At 44.4% G+C, this 21,319-nt stretch overlaps 2 protein-coding genes across 2 annotated transcripts in view; one reads left to right on the top strand and one right to left on the bottom strand.

Moving 5' to 3' along the window:
* Positions 1 to 2,257: 2,257 nt before the first annotated feature.
* Positions 2,258 to 3,563, top strand: LOC118833784 (nocturnin-like). Its single transcript, XM_036741187.1, has 2 exons — positions 2,258 to 2,303; positions 2,494 to 3,563. The coding sequence occupies exons 1-2, from the start codon at positions 2,258 to 2,260 to the stop codon at positions 3,561 to 3,563; spliced, it is 1,116 nt and encodes a 371-aa protein (XP_036597082.1).
* Positions 3,564 to 15,173: 11,610 nt separating this feature from the next.
* The window catches only part of GFUS (GDP-L-fucose synthase), a 29,226-nt gene continuing 23,080 nt past the window's right edge, over positions 15,174 to 21,319 (bottom strand). Inside the window, exons 6-11 of the mRNA XM_036741471.1 lie at positions 20,109 to 20,242; positions 19,763 to 19,827; positions 18,591 to 18,657; positions 18,271 to 18,350; positions 17,237 to 17,336; positions 15,174 to 15,647 (exon numbers count right to left, since the gene is read on the bottom strand). Coding sequence (XP_036597366.1) covers positions 15,592 to 15,647; positions 17,237 to 17,336; positions 18,271 to 18,350; positions 18,591 to 18,657; positions 19,763 to 19,827; positions 20,109 to 20,242 — 502 coding nt within the window. The 3' untranslated portion in view covers positions 15,174 to 15,591. The remainder of the gene's footprint in view (positions 15,648 to 17,236; positions 17,337 to 18,270; positions 18,351 to 18,590; positions 18,658 to 19,762; positions 19,828 to 20,108; positions 20,243 to 21,319) is intronic.

Here is a 21,319-nt window from a genome sequence, read left to right as displayed (position 1 = left end):
GTATTGTTTTTCCATTAGAATGTGAAGTCCCTGAAAGTGGAGAATGTCCTATTTTTCTATTTTAGCACAGTGCTTTGCCCATAGTAAACACTTAATACTTTTTCATTCATTCATTCACGGAAGTGCAAAATGAGAAATATGACTTCAGGCATAGCTTGACTATACTTATTACAAAGGAAGGCTTCTGTTTGTGGGGGAGAGCCATTGAGAGGGAATTGGGGGAAGTGATCATGCAAGAAAACAGGGTGAGTGAAATCTAAAAATACACAGAAGAGAAAAGAAGGGGGTTCAGAAGGGGACACAAACAAGGGAGGCAATTTTATGGCCATTCTGTTAAGTTTAATATACACTTTAAAAATACAAAGCTTGTAACAAAGTCACAGTATCATATATAATCCTCTTTTTTGTTCTTTGAATATATATTTAAGCTCATAAATAGAAAAATTTTAAAAAAGAAAAGGAGTAGTGGATATAAAATGGAATCAATCAACAAGCATTTATTAAGCAAGTCCTGTGTGCCAGGCACTAATGATACAAAAACAAAATTGAAACAGTCCCAACCCTGAAAGAGTTTTCAGTCAATTGGAGAGGGTCAATATGGAGCACAGAGAACCACACACACACTGGTGTTAGTTATCTGGATCCCATAAGCTCGTTTGTTTGTTTGTTTTATATTTCGATAACAATTTCAATACAGTTGGTTTACTCTGTAATCCTGTCAATTTTTTATTGTTTTTGTTTTTGTTTTTTTGTTTTTTGCAGGGGGGAAGGCAGGGCAATTGGGGTTAAGTGACTTGCCCAAGGTCACACAGCTAGTAAGTGTGTCAAGTGTGTGAGGCCAGATTTGAACTCAGGTCCTCCTGACTGCAGGGCCAGTGTTCTACTCACTGCGCCACCTAGCTGCCCCCCTGTCAATTTTTTATGTATTGAAAAACATTATTCTGAGAAGATGTCAGCAGACTGCCAAAGAAGGCCATAAAATACAAAAAACTTCAGAAGCCCTGAAAAACACAGATGAATAAATCCAAGATATAGTTAATAGCCCAGCAGCCTGGGGTATCTAATGGGAAGAAGGGGCCCATGCAGTATTTGTGCCAGGGACCTCTAGTTCCACCAAGGATACCAGCTACAGTAGAAAGCTTCCACTGTTCCAAAGCCTAGGTGCCCCATTAGCCTTTGCAGAAAGCTGCTTGGGAGGTTTACAGCAGGGGCCCGCTGTTCGGCTTCTCTCAGCAGCTGTGTCAACCCTGCCGTGGTTGAGTGTTTCTTCAACTGGGTTGTCTTTATGGATCAAAGGAAGGAAAAAGATTCGTGTACATTTTTTGTTGTTTTGTGGGGGGTGGGAAATCAGCTTTATTTTCACTAACCTCTAATTGAAATTCAACAATTCCTTCAATATGCATATTGTCTGAAAACAAATGACCAAAAAGTCACAGAGGTTATGCAACTACTATTAACTCTAAAAATACTAAAGAGCTCATAACAAAGGTTACTGCAACCACAGTTAATGCTAAGAAATAAAAACAAAATCAAATCAAAGAGCTAATAGTAGTCATAAGCAAAAAGCTTTCTTTATTCCATTGGAGGACAGAAACCAGACACATGTGCTGAGGCCTTCTCTAGTAGGAGACTTGCTTTAGTGTGACCAAAACTCAATACATATAGCATTGGTTACTCAGTGAGCTGTAGCCCTGACAAGGAGGGTAACAGCAACAATGAATCAAGTTTGATTCACAGCAGAGCTTGATGACACCGTGTTTGTCCGACCTTAGGGACCACCTGGGGCTACTTAATAGAAACAGTTCTGGGATTTTGCTGTTGCAGGGTTTCATCCGGAGGGTGAGTGCAAAGGATTATTGTTATGCCAAGCTCAGGACACAGCTTGCTTGCTGGGCCTTAGCTCTGGAAAATAGTGTGTCTCTTCAAATCTAGCCTCAGACAGTTGACACATGTACTAGCTGTGTGACCTTGGGCAATTCACTTAACCCCAATTGCCCTGCCAAAAAACAAACAAACAAAAAAAAAAGGCGAGGGAGGAAAATAGTGTATCTCCTAATAGTAAAAAGAGAGGGGTGGTCTTGGCATATGGATCCTGACAATACAAAAACACAGACACTATAGATAGATAGATAGATAGATATTATATATGTATAGTTATACAAAACAAATTCCCACGTTAGCCTTGTCAAAAGAAGAGAAAAAATTTGTTTCAATATGCAATCTGAGTCCATCATCTTTCTGTATGAAGGTGGATAGCATGACTCATCATGAGTCCTTTGGAGTTGTGGTTGGTCATCGGGTTGGTCAGAGTCCCTAAGTCTTTCAGAGTTGATTGTCCTTACAATGTCGTAATTACATAAATCGTTCTCCTCTGCTTACTTCACTTTGTATCAGTTCATACAAGTTTCCATGGGTTCTTCTGAAACCATCCCCATTACCATTTCTTACAACACAATATTATTCTATCACATTCACATACCATAACTTGTTCAGCCATTCACCAATCCCTGAATGGCTCTGCAGCCACCCAGCACCCAGAGTGTTTGGTGCCTCCGGACTCACAACAGCTGGATCCCATAGATCCCAAAGAGCTGCTTGAAGAATGCAGGGCAGTTCTGCACATGAGGCCTCCCCGGTTCCAGAGGGATTTTGTGGACTCAAGGACAGACTCAACAAGTAGCCACCCACCCATTAGGGTCATGCAGTGGAACATCCTTCCTCAAGCTCTTGGGGAAGGCAAAGATAACTTTGTACAGTGCCCTGTTGAGGCACTCAGGTGGGAAGAAAGGAAATGTCTTATCCTGGAAGAGATCCTGGCCTACCAGCCAGACATCCTGTGCCTGCAAGAGGTGGACTCCTACTTCAACACTTTCCAGCCTCTCCTCAGTAGATTGGGCTACCAGGGTACCTTCTTTCCAAAGCCATGGTCGCTCTGTCTGGATGTGGAACACAACAAAGGTCCTGATGGCTGTGCTTTGTTTTTCCTTCAGAACAGATTTGAGCTGGTCAACAGCACCAACATCACGTTGACTGCTATGACTCTTAAAACTAACCAGGAGGCCATAGCAGAGACACTGGAGTGCAAGAAGACAGGGAGATTGTTCGGCATTGCTGTCACCCACCTGAAAGCACGTACTGGCTGGGAGCAATTTCATTCTGCACAAGGCTGTGACCTCCCCCAGAACCTGCAGAACACCACCCAGGGAGCCAAGATCCCACTTGTCTGTGGGGACTTTAATGCAGAGCCCACAGAGGAAGTCTACAAACACTTTGCCTCTTCCAGCCTAAACCTAACCAGTGCCTATAAACTGCTGAGTGCAAATGGACAGTCTGAACCACCATACACGACCTGGAAGATCCAGACATCTGGGGAGTGCCGGCACACACTGGATTATATCTGGTCTTCCAAGCACGCTTTAAATGTGCAGTCAGCTCTTGGCTTACTCACTGAGGAACAGATTGGACCCAATCAGCTACCATCCTTCAATTACCCTTCCGACCACCTGTGTCTAGTGTGTGACTTCAGCTTTAATGAATACCAGGACCGGTATTTGTCTGGATAGCTAAATTTTTATAGCTTGTCTGGAGCTAAATTTTTAGTCACAAAAGTCTTAGCTAGGGGAATGGAAATAAGAGGTTGCTTGAGGGAGGATTCACTGTCTCTCAACCTTCCTTTCTGGCATGGACTTAGGAGGTGGGGCAGACGCAATTTCACAACCTTTTTGATTAAAGTCCCTATCAAAAAAGGTGTTCACCCCCCTCCCACCCCGCAAAAGGCATCCCTTTAGTCTCCAATTCTCTGTTGCCATAAAATGAACTGCCATAAATATCTTTGTACATATGGGTCCTTTTGCTCTTTCTTTGATATCCTTGGGGCTATATGGACTGAGTAGCAGCATCGCCAGGTGAAAGAGTATGCACAGTTCGGTAGCTTTTGGATCATAGTTCCATATTGGTTTCCAGAATGGCTAGACCAGTTCACAGCTCTAACAATAGTGTATTAAAGAATATGTTTTCCTCCAGCCCCTCCAACATTTGTCATTTTCTTTTTTCATCAATTTAGCCAATCTGATGGGTGTGACCTTAGAAGTAGTACCTCAGAGTTGTTTTAATTTGCATTTCTCCAGTTTTTAGTGATTTAAAGCATTTTTTCCATATAGTTATTAATAGTATAGATTTTTCCTGAAAACAGCCTTTCCTTATCAATTAGGGAATGACTCTTTTTCTTCTAAATTTGACTCAGTTCTCTTTATATCTTAGAAATGAGGCTTTTATCAGATAAATTTTCTGCAAAGATTCCTTCCCCCCCAAAAAAATTTCCTGCTCCTATTCTAATTTTAGCAGCATTGGTTTCACTAGTGCAAAAACTTTTCGATCTCATATAATCAAAATTATCCATTTAACTCCTGTGAGTCTCTCTATCTTATATTCGGTCATGAACTTTTCACCTGTCCATAGATCTGACAGATAATTTCTTCCATGCTCCTCTAATTTGCTTAGGATATTGCCCTTTATGTCTAAATCATGGGCCCATTTGGAGTTTATTTTGGAATATGGTGTGAGATATTGGTCAACACTTGATTTCTTCCAGATGGTTTTCCAATTTTCTCAATAATTTTTGTGGTAGAGTGAGTTCTTGCCCCAATAGCTGGGATTTTGAGGTTTATCAAACACCAGCTTGTTGTGATTATTTGCTTCTGTATATTGTGTACCTATTCTGTTCCAATGATCAAACTCTCTTTTTTTCCCAGAACCAAATTGTTTTGACAGTTAGAGCTTTGAGATCAAGTACTCTCCCTCTTCTTCCCATTTTAAAAAAATGCATTGATTCTCTTGATAATCTTGACTTTTTGTTCCTTCAGATGAATTGTGTTAATATTTTTTTAGGTCTATAAAGTAGTCCTTTTGTAATCTGACTGGCATAGCAATAAATAAGTAAATTAATTTAGGTAGTGTTGATATTTTTATTCTATTGGCTTAGTCTACCCATGAGCAATTAATATTTCTCCAGTTATTTAGATGTTGCTTTATTTGTATAAAGAATATTTTGTAATTACAATTAATCCTCAACTTTAATGAGGGGAACATTCCTAGAAAATGGCACAAAAGTAAGAAATGGGAACATTGATATGTTGAACCTATGGAAAATAGGAGGTTAAGTTCCCAAGACCGACAAAAACTGTAGTCTTTCGCTAGAGATTACTGAAAATACACTTTTCTGCATACAGTTCTTTATAACAAAACACTAATTCTGATAATATGCATTTTTCCTAACATAGTTACCATGAAACAACTCATAAAATGTAGGAGAGAAATTCCATTTAAAATAATGGTCAACAATATAAAATACTTGGAAGTCTATCTGCCAAGACAAACCCAGGGGGTTATATCAACACAAGTACAAAACACTTCACATAAAGACATTTAAACAATTCAAGAAATATTAATTGTTAATGGGTAGGCTAAGCCAGTATAATAAAAATTACAATTCTGCCTAAGTTAATTTACTTGTTCAGTGCTATATCAATCAAATTGCCAAAGAATTATTTTATAGTTAGAAAAAAAAATAGTAGCAATTCATCTGGAAGAACAAAAGGTCAAGAATATCAAGGAAATGAATTTAAAAAAAAAAAGATTAAAGCAGATTACCTAACAATTCCAGGTTTCAAACTATATTACAAAGTGGTAATCATCAAAACAATCTGGTGCTGGCTAAGAAATAGAGCAATGGATCATTGGAATAGATTAGGTCCACAATACACAGCAGTAAATAATCATAGTAATCTAGTGTTTGATAAACCCAAAGATCCAAGATTTTGGGGTGAGAACTCACCATCTGACAAAAATTTCTGGGAAAAGTAGAAGTCAGTTTGGCAGGAACTAGACACAGACCAACATCTCACACTATATGCCAATATAAGGTCAAAATACAGAAATAACTTAGACATAAAGAATGATATAAGTAGTTAAGGAAGCATGGAAAAATATACCTGTCAAATCTGTGGATAAGGGAAGAGTTAATCACCGCATGAGATAAGATTATGGGAAGTAAAATGAAATTTTTTTTTAAAAAAATTAAATTAGTTTATTTATTTTTAGTTTTCAACATTCACTTTTATAAGATTTTGAGTTCTAAATTTTTACCCCTTCCCTACCCTACCCCCTCCCCAAGACAGCATGCAATTTTGAGTTCTAAAATAAGATAATTTTGATTACATGAAATTAAAAAGCTTTTGCACAAATAAAATCAATGCAGTCAAAATTAGAAGGAAAACAGGAAACTGGGGAAAATTTTTACAGTAAATATCTCTGATAAAGGCCTCATTTTCTCAAATATATAGAGAATTGAGTCAAATTTATAAGAATACAAGTCATTCCCCAATTGACAAATGGTCAAAGGATACAAACAGGCAGTTTTCAGAAGAAGAAAAATCAAAGCTATCAATAGTCACATGAAAAAATACTCTAAATCATTACTGATTAGAAAAGTGAAAATTAAAACAACCTTATACCTATCAGATTGGCTAACACAACACAAAAGGAAAATGACAAATGCTGGAGAGGATGTAGAAAAACTATGACACTAATTTTCTGTTGGTGGAGTCGTGAACTGATCCAAGCTTTCAGGAGAGCTATTTGGAACTATGCCCAAAGGGCTGTAAAACTGTGCATACCCTTTGAGCCAGCAATACCACTACTACGTTTGTATGCCAAAGAGATCAAAGAAAAGGGGGAAAGGACCTATATGTACAAACATATTTATAGTAGCCTCTTTTGTGGTGGCAAAGAATTAGAAATCGAGGAGATGGCCATCATTGTTATATATTTGGAACACTGTGTTCTAGCCAAACTGGCCTCCTGGCAGAGGGCACTCCCACCTTCCATCTCCTTAGGACTCTTCTCCATGCAAGGAATGCTTTCCTTCCACAAGTCCACTTCTTAGAACCTCCATCTCACGCTACCTCATACAGAGGCTTTTCCTCATTTCCTTCCCAAATTACTTTGTATCAACTTCATACACTGCCTTCCCCCAGTAGATTGTAGATATGTAATCCTTAGGGACAAGGATTTCTTTACTTGTTCTTTTGAGGTTTTTTTTGTGTTGATATCTGTAGAGTCTAACAGAGTGCCTATACATGGTAGCTGCTTAACACACTGAATGGAACAATAAGCAATCTATTAGTAGCAGCATTTTCAAGAGGGATTACCCTTAGACTGGCTTAAGCAGCAGCAAAAAGCTTCTAGGTACGTTTCAATGAGAATCTGAAGATCTCATTTTAAGACTGCTTGGAGCCGCAGGCAGTGTGGTGAAGTGGACAGAAAACTGGACTTGGAGTCAGGAAGGCCTGGCTTTGAAACTCCTTCAGATGCTCACTAGCTTTGGGAACCCATGAAAGACTCTCACCTTGACTCCACCTCGGTTTCCCATGTGTAAAATGAAGATAATAGGACCTTGCTGGGACAGTGAGAAACAAATGAGATAAGGTATGGGACGTGTTTTGCAAACGTTAAGGCCGTATGAAAATATGTTTGCTACAACATCAGAGCAAGAAGGAATCTGAGAGCATAACAATAAAATTAAAATGGCTTGGATAAGCCCTTTAAGGCTTACAAAGTGCTTTCTTCACAATAATCTTATAATGTAGGGTGATCATATCTCCATTGCTCAAACCAAAGACCCCAGACCCCAAGTTCAGCTGTCTGTCTACCACATTCTTCCATTACATACTCTCAGCTTTGTGGTGCAGTGGATAAAATGCTGGCCCTGGAGTCAGGAGGGCTTGAGTTCAAATCTATCTTCAGGCACTCGCTAACTGTGTGATCCTAGCTGGGCAAGTCATTTAACCTCTATCTACCTTAGTTTTCTCATCTGGGAAATGGACATGATAACGGCACCCACTTCCCAGGGTTGTTGGGAGGATCAAATATGATAATATCTGTAAAGCGCTTTACAAACCTTAAAGCACTATATACATGCAGTCCATTGTTGTTAGTATTTCATATAGGCCTCATAGGATATAGAATTTCAAAGCTGAAAAGATCTTAGTGATCCTAGAGTCCGACACTCTCATTTTACAGGGCAGGAAGCTGAGGCCCAAAGTGGGGCGCTAGTTATCCTAAGGTGGCACAGTGAGTCAGTAGCAGACCCAGGACAATAACTCAGGCCTTCTAATTTTATTTCTATTTTTTAGAGCACATAGGGATATGGTTGCCCTGCATTTGCTTTTGTTTGGACGATGATCCAGGTATGCTGCTGGACAGGCTATGGGGAGATAGGAAAAAAACTATTAGACCAACTATTGATTGATTGAGATGGGAGAGGGTCCAATTCTGGCAGCTATAAAATGGGTTTGAGAGCATGGGGGTTAGCTGCGCTCTCATGGTATGGAGGATGCTTCGAGGCCAAGAACACCAACTAGGGGTGTATAACAGATAACTGATGCCCACTGAGTAAGGTGAGGGTAGTTTAGTTTGAGAGAGGACTTCAGTGTCTGGTACCTTATCCTGCCAGCTGATCTTCAGAGTCTTCCTAAGACAGTTCAAATGGAAGTGGTTCAGTTTCCTGGCATGGCACCGATAGACTGTCCAGGTTTCTCACGCATACAACAATGTGGTCAGCCTTTCAGATTTAAATCTTATCCACATGGATTTATTTAATTTTTATTGATATCTTTTGCTTTTATATCACCTTCATACAATGGTGCGATTCAAATGAACTGACAACTGGATCTCCACAGAACCAAGCCGAGGCACTGCCCCCGCCGCTGAGGTGGGGGGCACCAGCCCTGCCCCCCCAACAACCTGTTGGTGGAACTCAACCTAAAATTAGGTACCAGTTCTACCCAACTGGTACAAACCGGCTGAATCCCACCACTGCCTTCATATGTTTGTTCTCACTCCACTGCCCACTGAGACATCCTTTTTAACAAAATATTTTTTAAAGCAGTTCTGCAAAGCCAACCAACACATTCACCAAATCTAACAGGGTATAAAATGTTCCACAGCCACAAAGCCCGACCAGGGGGTGGAGAAGGAGAGAGACAGAGGGAGAGAGCGAGAGAGATAGTGAGCAAGAGAGATGTTTTCTCATCTATTTTCTAGAGCCAAAATTCTACAAATATTTTATGAAGAACCTACATGCAAGGTGGACCTGAGAATAGGAATCTATCACAAAGCATGGCTTACTATCAGAACAGAAAGTCTCCTTCCCTTTGGCCCTCTCTCTCTTTCCCCCAGGTTTGCAGTGGAAGCTGCAAAATGATATAGCTCAGTGGACAAGAGGGAAAATATTCTTCCTTCCTGGCATCTGCTTGCTGAGCCTTAGTTTTCCCATCTACAAAAAAAAAAAAATGGCATCATGAGGAAGCCGACTGTTTAGCGTCAGTGCTCCCTCTGTTAAGTAGATCCCAACCTATCCATGTCTGGGTACGTAGTCAGTATGAGTTGCTATATATATTTTTTAAATCAACCTATGGCCCTCCAGGTGGGCTGGTCCTCTGATGCTGCCTGCAATATGCCTCTCCAGTCTAGTCAGATCTGCCAGCGTGTGCTCTCCTGGCATTGGCACCTTGTCGAGAGCCCAGGGTCACCTTCACCTTGCCACCAGGCCCTGGAGGAGATGGGACATGAAAAATTAATTCAAAAGGAGCATGGCATTTTTCTAATTGCCTAGAACCTGTAGCTAACTCTGAAGATGTGTTAAAGTAGTCATCAGTGCCTAACTATAGTGTTGTCCACTGTAAGAAATGGGAGGAGGAGTTTTGTTTCCACAGAACTACAGGTGTGCTTCCCTGCCCTCCCCCACCCCAGCTTTAGCAGAGACCAGGCCTCAAGGTCGGTCCGGTGAGAGGTCAGAGGCTTGTACGCATGTGCATACTTTTTGAGAAGGCAGTCTAGGGAATTAGAGAGGCCAAACCCACTTGAACCTGTACAAGCTTATCTAGGGTCTGGTCTTGGTCAAGAATCCAGGCCTACTGATTTGCGTAATTTGCATATGTTAAAGAGGGAAAGTAGGGGAAGTAAAAGAATATAGTTTAATCCTAAACTAAGACAAGGAAAATCTAATTAGCTTCACTTTTGCTTCTGTATCCTTATTATCCTATTTATATTGTGGAAAATATTATACTATTTTATATCATTTTTGTAATTTCAATAAGACTCAGGGCCTGAACTACTTGACCAGAAGAAAAGCCTGATCCTAACAGTCTCTTTGTTCTCTGAGTAAGCTCAGAGATATCTCTATCATATTATGTCAACAAACCCAGATGGAGCATTCCTTGCTCTGTCCATGGCCATTGAGGGTGAAAACCTTGACCCCAGACACTATCTTGAATTATGTGACTTTTCCTTATCTTAATATTTTATGGGCATATACTATGTTGTGGAATGTTAATGGCAAATTAAACACAGAGATCCTGGGTTGTAATTCCAATTGACACTTTGTCAACTATCTAATTTGTTGTATTTACAATCTATTCCATTAAGGAAAATCCTCTTCTTGCATCATGGTTAAACATACATGGGGGTCATAAAAATGAGGTCATACAGGCTTGCTAGCTCTGCTAAAATAACCTATATAAGTTTTCTCATTGCTTTGTTCAGGAGCCAGAGTTTATACTCTGACTCCTTGTATGTACAAATAAGCTAGCTCCGCTATGCTTTAAGGGAAAATAATAAACAACATGGATTTTTCTATCACCTAGCTCTGTTGTTTCCTTCAACCAAATTTTCAGGTTTAACAATATAAACTGTATAACCTAGGAAAACTATGTAAAAAAACAAAAACTGTAAACTAACCATGACTCTAGCAGGAGTGGAGGGAATGGTTACCCCTGCTCCTGCAGCTGTATCAGTGTGAGTGTTCCCGTGAGCACTACACCCGCTCTCTCGAGCATAATAAAATGCCTTCCTCTGCCCACTCTGGTCTTGAGTTCTTTGGGTGAGAATGGGCAAATCACATGGATTTTCCTAAGGTCAAGTGAAGGGAAGCAACCACTCTGAATTCCCTTGGGGAACCCTGTGGTCTGCACGGCCAGGGGACATCGCTTGGGACTTCCGGCCCTGTCTTGGGAGCCTTGTGATCTTACCGCCATCCTAAGGGGCCATCGCTTGGGTCTTCCTTAGGGTCTGACCCCTAGGAGGCCCTGTGATCCCCACAGATTAAGGGATAGCTACCACTTGGTCTTCCTCTGGGAGTCCTGTGGTCTGTACAGCCTTCCCTAGGGATTATCATGGGGTTCTTCCACAGGACTTTGGCCCTGCCTAGGAAGTCCAATGATCCCCAAAGCCGCGTGTTCTCACAATTTGGGGAAGTCCAGTGATCCCCAGAACCACGTTTCTCACATCCACCCAGGCTGTTGTTGTTGTGTTTGTCCTTCATTCCCAAAGAGGACCATCATATCAGGGAAATGATGACATGACTTGCAGGTGACTTTGATTTGAGTGAGGGAAGGCTGTGCAAGGTCATCAGCCTCACTTTCTCCTCCAGAGCCATGTGGGTCCAGTGACCTGATATTCATCAGGATGACTGGAGATGGCTCAGGATACAATGGGAGACCCAGGCCCTTTTAGGCTCAGGCCTTTTCAGTACTCAGAGTGAGGTAATGCCCATTCAGTGAATAGGCCTCTTTAAGTGAGTCATGGGATGGCCGCTTTAATTTAAAAAGAAAATCAAACTGGCAGGGGATCAACCCTCAGGGTTGCTAATTAAAAGAGAAACAGTAACTATTGACATTCACTCTGAGCCAGGAGGGCCCAAAAAATTACCATTAAGGAGTGCTTGGGCAGAGGCCTATTGTAGTCCCATCCATGAGCTCCAGAGTGAAATGGGTTTAAGGTTTGGTCTTTGACAAAAGAGAAAGAAAGAGGGAGGGAGGGAGAGAGAGAGAGAGAGAGAGAGAGAGAGAGAGAGAGAGAGGGAGGGAGGGAGGAAGGAACTCCAAGTTAACTGGGCAGTTTCTGGCCATCAAAGTTTACCTCTTCTACTCAGCTCCTCCTCTCCCTCTCCTTCTCCTTCTCCTCCTCTCCAGAGGAAGGTTGTCCACCCAATCACTTTCCAGAAGACTCAGTCCTTTGGACCCTGCATGATGATGGATTCTCACAATGTATGTAATGGCTTCCCCAAGCCCTTTCCCACTTCCCACCAGAGACTGAGGGGGAAGCTTCTGGGGGGAAGAGAGAGATTGAAAACTGAGGTGTTTTGCCAAGAGTACAGTCTCTGCCTGGGGACTCAGAGGTCACAAAGTGGAAGAGGGGAAGGGGAAGCACAGGGGAGGGGAGGGGAGGGGAGGGAGAAAGGAGGGGGGAAGGGAAAGGAGGAGGGAGAAGGAAAGGTAGGGAGAATGTTTTTATCGGGAAATCCGTCTACCAGTAAGTCAGTAGCAGGATGGGAGCCCTGCTCACCACAACTGCTATAAATGTCATCTTACCAAACTATGTATCACTGATTCTATCAGGATGGCCATCACGGACTTTAAACTGTACCTTGATGATTTGAATCACACCTACCTATTAATTGATGTTTTAGGGACTCTAAGGATGGAGAAGCTTCAGACACAAACAACCAACAAACATGTTCAGGAGTGTGCTGTAAGTGCTTTGCAACAGGCTCTGGTGGTGATAGGGCAAAACACACACACACACACACAAAACGTACTTTGAAGTTTAATTTGCATTATTGTAATGTATATCGCCATTACTTTCTGAAGTTCAGACAATCAATAAAACAATAAACCAAGCCTTGATTTGTAACTGATTTTCAAGTGCAAATGATCAGACTGAAAATTTAACCATCTGCTCTTCTGATTCAGTCAGAACTGGCATCCAAATATCCCTGACATTCCTCAGATGAGAACGATAGAAAGAAGCTTACCACGTGGCTATGGCTTTAGCTCAGATGAATGCTGACCCGAATAAATCCAAGTTCATTTTCAAAATTTTCAACAGAGATAGCTCTGTTAAGAAATCTTTGTGTTCATGGGCCACATGAGTTAGTAGATATAGATAAGGGCCCTCTGTGTAGAGGAGACTGGGCTCTGAGAAAAGGCCATGAGAACGGGCCTCCTCCCTCAACCAATTACAGTGCTCAAAGATTCCAAAGTGTACAGATTGTCTCCATACCTGTCATGGTCCTAGAACCTTGGGGAACTGGGGAGATTGGTGAAGCATGGACACAAGTCAGAGATGAGACCTTTCCTATATATAAGGGGGAACCTGGGAAATCATGTTTTGTTCTGACATGACTATGAACTTTTCCGAGATGTCAAGTCCCACATGATCCTATAATTGGTGTGAAACAACCTATAGACTTGAAATGAGATAGTTCTCTGGCCCTGTGGGGCTTCGGCTGGCTGTAAAAGAAATATCTTTCAATAAACCTCATTAGAATATATGCTTGTGTATGGGCCTTCCATTTCTTTGATGAGGCTGTTCTGGGCTTTCACAAATTTACCCATTTGAAGAATATTTGATTCTAAATGGTGGAAAAAGTGAACCGGAGGTTCCCCATACATCCAAAATTAATTCAAGTCAAAGTCACTCATATGCTAGAAGAGGAAATCAAGGCCCACACATAGGAAAGGACTGGACAGTCAATTACAGAGTTAGGAATTGAACCAAGATATTTTGACTTCTGACCTAGAGCACTTCTCACGACTACTCTCCTAGACGCAGACCTATCCTGACCTCTAGACTTAACAGACACACCAGGAATATATGAAGGGTGTATTGGGGTGTTCTTTCCTCCCTGGCCTTCTCACTAGATAGAAAATTTTCTTGGCTTCTCTCTGCCCTGGAAGTGATCTCCAAGTCTGTCATTAAAATTTATTAATGGTACCATTAAAGCCTGATTCCTCAGGGTTCTCTGTTCAAATTCATACCACCTTGCAGTTTTGCTACAGTGCTTTAGAGCATTAGAGAGCCAAAGATGAAGGAGTGTGGTTAGAGGGCATTGTCAGCAGAGCCCTACCATGCTCCCAGGACTATACCTATGGTGGATAAAGGCTGTTGCTAGATACTGGTGGAAGAAGCTGGAGAGCTCTTGCCTTCAAGGGAACTCCTTGATATGAGTGTTGAGACAGCCCCAACCCAAATGGAAACCTCACTCACAATGTTCTTTCCCTCATTCTCCTCTCCACACCGTCTTCCAATCCTGCCTATCTTTAGGGGCCCAATTCAAGCTAGATCCTGCACGAAGTCTCCCTAGACTATTCTGGCTCCTGCTGGGTTGATGCATGTTCCTCTATGTAAACCTAAACCTGGTTGGGATTGACTCCCAGGTCACCTTTTGTCCATCTCCCCCTCTTCCCAGACAGGCCCATCTTCTACCATCTCCTCTTGTACATTCCCAGCTTCTCTTCTTCCCTACTGTCCCTGAGATGTTATTACCCTACCCCACTGTCATGTCCTTTCTGCTTCCATAGACTCTCCTCTTGTTGGCCAGAGTTTATAGTCCTTGCTATGTGTCTGGCTTATCCTTAGCACTCTAGGTGTTTTCTAAGTAGCCTGAATGGGGGAATGCAAGGTAGAGCCATAGCCAAAGGGCAGGGTGATAGAGGCTTTGGCAATGTAGTAGGCGATAGAGGGGATGGGCACTTTCTCCACTGGCATATCTGACTTTTCATCCCACACCGTACAGTCCTCCCTGACCCTCAGGTGAGATGTCACCCCTTAATGGTCTCCCATTCCCTATACCACTTTCTCCCTCTGTCATGGGAAGGGTTTTCTCTGGGGAAAACTTTTTCTCAGGGTTAGGAGTCATCAGCACCACTTCCCCCACTCACCCACCCAATACCTCTGGGTGATGGGCCACCCTGTTCTCCTGAGCAGTTGTACCCAACCAGGCCAGACTGTGCTGCGTGACACATCCCCAACACTCAAACTGAATTTGCCCCAGGTACCCAAATTGCTCATTATGGCCATGGTCCTGAACACCAGGTCAGGGCATGACCAGCCTAGTCATCTTCCTCTCTCTCTAGACTTCAGCTTGTCACCAGAGGCTTATCACTTCCTTCTTATATTTTCAATAATGCAGCCTAAGATCAAGCTAAGTCTTGGGGGCAGCTAACCCATGTGAACCTGTTTGCTAAAACCTCTCAGACTTTTCTTCCCAGGAACTGTCTAACCATACCTCTCACATTATGCACACGCACAGACTGACACAAGATGGATCCTCCTGTGAAAATGTATTTTATTTGAATTTCCAGAGAATGATCAGAAAGGATAGGGAACCCAGGTAGTCAGTGATTAAGAGTATAAAGGGGTAGCCAGGTTTCCCAGGCTCTAGGTATGGGGAGTTTTCCCTGAGGGTAGCAAAGGTGGACTTTCAGGAGCCAGCCTGGCAGGAACAGGGAACCCTGTGTCCACCCTGAGGTTGAGCTGTAGCGACTAGGTCAGGAACAGAGACAAAGGAAGGCCAGATGCTCAACTGAGACTCACTAGGTCTTTAAGCCAGCCTTTATGGAGACTGAGGGCCTGGGCCTGGAGAAGGCAGAAGGGCATCTATCTCAGCTTCCACCAGCCAAGCCTCTCCTTCCAGTCCATACTGTCCTCCTGGGATTTGGGTGTCAGCAGCCTCTTCCTTGTGTTCTGGGATCACTTCCTGGCTTGCTCATAGTTGTTTTCAAACCAGGCACATGTCTCCTTTACAGCTGAAGAGTAAATAAAGAGGCCGGGATGAAAGACTAAAGGAGAGTCCTGAGCCAAGCCCAACACCGACTCCTATACTTTGGACCATTCCCAAGGTTTCTAACTAGGGACATCAGTGAAAGACCAGACAGGATACCAGGATACCTGACTGGGTCCTCAGTCCTCAACTCTGCTAGGAACAGACCTGGGTTGGAATCACGTGATATGCATCACTGCTTTAAAGCTGACATGAGGGAATGGCTAAAATTCTGGACAGGGACTCAGAAGATTTGGGGTCTAGTCCGGGCTCTGCCCTATGACCTTGGGTAAGCTGTGTCCCCAAACCCTCTCCCTAGGTCTTAGTGCGTTCTATCAAATGGGGATAAAAATTCCTGCTCTGCTAAAGTCACAGAGGCATTAGGGACACCAGAGTATAAAAATAAAGAACAGAGAAGTTTTTAACAGAGGAGGAAACTAAGGCCCAAAGACAGAAAGTGACTCATCCAAGGTCATAACATGAGACAAAGGAAAAGCCTGGATTTGAACCCAGAACTCCAAATCCAGTGCTCTTTCCACTATATTACCATAGCAAGTATTTGCTAAAAGAATGAAATCAAATTTTTCAGGGCTGAAAGGACATCAGGGGCCCATGAATCCATTTTACAGAGGAAGAAACTGAAGCCCAAAGAGGGCAAGGGACTGGGCAAGAGTCATGCAGAGCCTGGGCAGAGGCAGGAGCAGCTGGGGTTGGTAGCTCCCGGCTCTCCCATCCCTGCCCCAACCACTGCCACACACCAGGGCACTCTCATGACTCAAGGACACAAGGAGAGGTGAGGGGAGGGTTTGTCTCTGATCTCAGAGCTGGAGGGAACCTCCAAGATCATCCAGTCTGATGCATGCCTGAGTAGGAGTCGCCTCGACAGCTTCTGTAACAAGTGGCCCTGCTCCCCTGCCCCCCAATACCTGCCTCCCTGTCTCAGGACCTTGGTTCCCTTCCTTTCCCATTCCCTTTCTTTAATGTGAGAAACTGAGTGGTGTGAGATGGACTGAAACCATGTTGAGGGGGTTATGGCATTTTAAAGGATTGTCAAGTAAAGGCCCAAGAGAAATGGGGTGCTGGTTTTTTTAGGTACCTGGGGAGTTTCTTGCGCATCAGACATGGCTCACTCACTGTTTTCTCTGACCTTTGAAACCACCTCCACCCTCATGCATGGTAGTATTTCCCAGAATGGATTTCCCACCAGATGGAGAATTTATGCTGTGTAATAGTAGTATCTTACATTTCCCTGTCCATACCAGGCAATGCAGCACAGTGGAGAAAAGAACATTGGGTTTGGAGTCATAGATGTGTTCAAACCTTGGCACCGCCACTTCTGAATGACGTTGGCTACAGCACTTACCCTTGCTGGGTGTCAGCTGTCGCTTCTGTACATGAGGGGGTGAACCAAAGGACCTTGAAGTTCCCTTCAAGCCCTGGATCGATGATGCCAGGCATGACCTCCAGTGATGGAGTATTCTACCCGTCTAGAAGCAGCCCATTCTTCATTTGGATGGACATGAATCTGGGGGACCCACAGGAGATGAGCCTTCCCAAGGTGGGGCAGGCCTTTACCTTGTTTGAAGGGTGTAAACTGGAAGTCTGGGAGGTAGGTCCTCAACTTCTTGTTGCTGGCCGTCTTCTTGAACTGCCCATCGGACTTGGTTGTGTCAAACTATCAGTGACCCTGGGTCAAGGTCAAAGCCAAACAGGAGGGTTTTGTGGCAGGACAGGGGAGGGAGGTTGATGTCTGAGCCATCTCCTCCCTCCCACTGTTCCCTGCCTTCTCAAGCCATACAGACTTCCAGGCCCTCACTCAAGTTCCACTCAAAGTCCCCTACCCTGTCTCGAAATGCCAGCCTGATGGAGCCTCCGGGGTTCCCTTCCAGGACTGGCTAGCCCCAGAAAGCCAAGCTTTAGGGCCTGGGGACCAAGGGGCCCACACAATCAGCAGCTCACTGAATACTCAGTGAGTCCTAATCCTGTCCTCCCCAATATCCTGGGAACAAAAGGACTGGGTTCTAGCCCTGGCTCTAACTTTTGCTCACCGTGCAACATTATCTAATAAGTAAAGTAGAAGAGCTGGGGAAGGAAGAAGAGAGAAGGAAGCATCCTGGGTAGGACTGAGGATGGGGTAGTAGTGAACAGGTGCTCAGGATATGGAGCTGGAGGCCATTCTGAGCTCTGTGACCCCAGGGCTCTGTTTCTCTAACTGTAAAATGAAAGACTCAGGCATGCTACCCTAAATTCTAAGATCATAAGATTCCCCAGTTATTCTCTTATTTGTTTGAGACACCACCCTCTCCCCAACATCCTGGGCTCTTCCTGCATTCAGCTGACTGTCAGTTAATTCTCACTAAAGTATAGTGAGGGGGCCCCCTCTCCTAGAGAAGATTTAATAGAAAGACAGCAGAGCTAGAAGGGTTACCTTAGCCTCAAACTAGTCTTAGAGAAGGAAACCAAGACCCAGAAAGGGACCTGCCCAAGGTCATGCTGTCAATCAGTGGTACAGCTGGCTCTGGAGCAGAGATTCTTCCTGCCATTTTAAGCAGCCTAGCTGCATCAGGGGAAGCACTCTTGACTGCAGACCCTAATACAGTAAAGGATACAGTCAGCTCCCCTTGGAAGCCCATGGCCTCCACAATGGTCTCTGCTGCCTCTTTGATGGACACTTCATCCTCTTCACCCACTGAAAGAAAGTCTTGGATTAGGCCAGGTCCAGCTCCTCCCACTTTCCCATCAAGGACCCAAGTCTTATCTTTCTGTAGGGACCAGCTCCTGACCCAGGTCCTCCTAGAGACTTTAGGGGATCTCCCCAACCTATCAAGATTTCTCTTTGCCCCCACCCTGCCCCATCTGAATTCCTGCAGCCTTTGCCTTTACAGTATAAGCATGAAGTGGGGGAAGGGGGAGGGAGGAATTCTGTTACCTGACAGGATGATAGGATCCACCTCATTGTACTCCCGAAGGACCCAGAGGAAGAGGCGGGCCAGGTCCTGGAGGCAGTGGGAGAGGCAAATTCGGGTCATGAAGTTACAGAATGGGATCACATGTTGGGTCAGCATTGGGAGGAGGTATAAGTTTAACCCTAGGGACTGGGCCACCTAGCCCCTCCAGATGGCCCAGCCCTGCCTAGCACTGCCCCTGTGGACCTAGGGAAAGGAGGAACTCTAGGACTAGTGATTCTAATTCCCTTTGCACTAAGACCAAAGGTTACAAGAGCAGGTGGTTCAGTCAAGCAAGCTTGAGTGCCAAGAAAGGCTGAGGAGGCTTGAGGTAGTCTAGGAGTTGTAAAAGATCACAGATTTAGAGCTGAAAGAGATCTTGGAGGTCATCGAGTAAGAGCAGGGTGGTTCCATGACTTCTCCAAGGTCACAGGCAGTGAACAGAGCAAGGAAACCCAAACCCTCCGACCCCTGAGTCCACCACTGTCCGTTGGGAGGAGGCCTGGAGCCAAGGGAACATCACATCCAGCAGTCTGGAGAGCACATGGTCCTTAAGGAAGCCAACCCGGCTGGATCAGAGCCATCGAGGGCTGCTTACAGCCATCTACATCTCGGACCAGCTCAGGCCCCACCTCCTCTGAGCTTGTGAAACCACAGACCTTCAGTTAGAAGGGCCCTTAGAAGTGACTGAGGCCCATCTCTCTGGGGCACCAATTCTCTTGACAGCTTCCTAGTGATAAGCAACTCGCTACTCCTGAGGGAGTCCACCTGTACAACAGCTCTAATGGTCAGGAAATGTTTCCTTTCATCGAACCAAAAATCTCTCTCCGTAACTTCCATCTGTTGTTCTTGCAGAGTCTCCACTGATACATTGGCCTGTGCACTTTGTAAATACTGAACCCAGGTTTCCTTCTCATCCTGGACTGATTCTGGCCAGGTATACGTGGGGCCCTCAGGACAGACTGGATGACTCACTGAACACTACAGGGCTGGGGTCCCCTTTCAGAGCTGGGAGAGGCTCTCAGCCTGATTAGCGGTAGTGACAGTTATGTGTATATATGGGTGCATGCACATGTGCAGACTAGAAAGACCTGTATCAGAGAGGAACCTTGACCTCCTTCCCACGGAGAACCCAAGCATCTGGATGAACACTTACCAAGGAGTAGATGAACTGCCTTCGAGGCTTCCCGGTGCCCCACACTGTCAGAGCGGAGCCACTGACTAAAAAAGGGGAAAGGAAGATGGAATAAGGAGAGACCAGACCACCCTGATACTGGGCCTGGAGGGGGCCAGATGCGGAGCAGTTGAGTAAGAGACACATAAAAAAACCTCAGCTTTGAGTTTGGGACCAAACAACCCTCCTGGAGCCAAGCCTAATATAGTGAGGATGGGGGCTGGAGACGGGGTCAGGAGGAAGTTTTCTATCCCAGGACACACACACATGCACACAGAAGACAAAGAGGTACAAATGGACATATGCACAAAGACGTAGACAGACTCACGCTTTGCGAGGTAGACTTTGTGGATGAGGCCGGGAAGCACATGGCCATCTTCAATGTTGAAGTTGTCATGGGGTCCAAAGACGTTTGTGGGGATGACAGCAGTAAAGGTACAGCCGTACTGCTGGAAGTAAGCCCTGGGGTGGGAGTGAGGGTGGGGCTGGTTGGGGCTCTCCTTACAGGGTATCCATGATTCATTTCTCAGGGCCTAGATCAACCTACCTCCTGCAGGAAGCCCTCTGACTGTTCCCATAGTCAATGACCACTCCTTCCTCCTACTTCTCCAGCCTGGGTATTCTATACCACATGGCTAGACCTGGATCCTGTTCTTATCCTACCTCGTGTTCTGTCTCCTGGCTGGGAGGTCCCTGAGGTATAGGCTTGGTTTTCTTCTTCCCCTTCCTTTCTCCCAAGCTGGAATGGGCTCCAGACTGAGCACACAGGGACTGTATAAAAGCATTTATATTGCTTATCCAAAGCTTACCCAAAGCTCCAGCACAGTCCATCTTTAAGCACATTAGCTACCTGCAGCAGGAGGTGATGCTTTTCTCAAAGGATGTGAGAGCTGGAAAGGATCTTAGAGTCTGACTCATTGAACAGACAAGGAACCTGGGGCCCACAGGGTCAGCTGTGGTGTAGTGGTTACAGCCTGGGTTTGGCTATCGAGGCTGGATGACTACTTGCTGGGTAGGGTTATATACAGTGAAGATTCCTCTTATTGTTGGTTAGACCACATGGCCACTGAAGGTCCTTCCAGCTCTCAGATTCTGTGAGACCCAAGCTCAATTCCCAGTTCTACCCTCGCCATCCAACTTTAGTCAAGCCCCATCCCCTGGATGGGCCCGTATCTTCATCTGAAAGCTGACGGATGGTGACACTGGCACTACCCACCCCTCACAGGCTTGTTGTGAGAGGATCAAATGAGATTCTGTGAAATATTATTGAAATGTTGGACTGTTATTTTTCCAATGCACAACCGGATGTTTAATAAATGCTGGCTGAAATGAACTGGAGAGCCTTGGCTGAGGACAATCAACCAGTAATTGTTAATATATTAAGCACCTACCACGTGCCAGGCACATATAATGATAGTGGCAATGACAGTCATGTTCTAGTTCAATACTGATGCCAACTGAAGGTGAGAGCTTCAAATCAGTCACTCAACAAGCACTCATAAGGAGCTAACTATGGGCCAGGAACTGTGCTGAGTGTTG

Source organism: Trichosurus vulpecula, chromosome 1, assembly GCF_011100635.1.
Source record: "Trichosurus vulpecula isolate mTriVul1 chromosome 1, mTriVul1.pri, whole genome shotgun sequence".
Lineage (NCBI taxonomy): Eukaryota > Metazoa > Chordata > Mammalia > Diprotodontia > Phalangeridae > Trichosurus > Trichosurus vulpecula.
Note: the sequence above shows the minus strand (reverse complement) of the source record. Positions and strands in the feature narration are given on the sequence as shown.

Coding starts and splice junctions, on each gene's coding strand:
- LOC118833784 (XM_036741187.1), top strand. CDS start 2,258: ATGACTCATCATGAGTCCTTTGGAGTTGTGGTTGGTCATCGGGTTG. Junction 2,304..2,493: donor TGTGGTTGGTCATCGGGTTG/GTCAGAGTCCCT, acceptor TAACTTGTTCAG/CCATTCACCAATCCCTGAAT.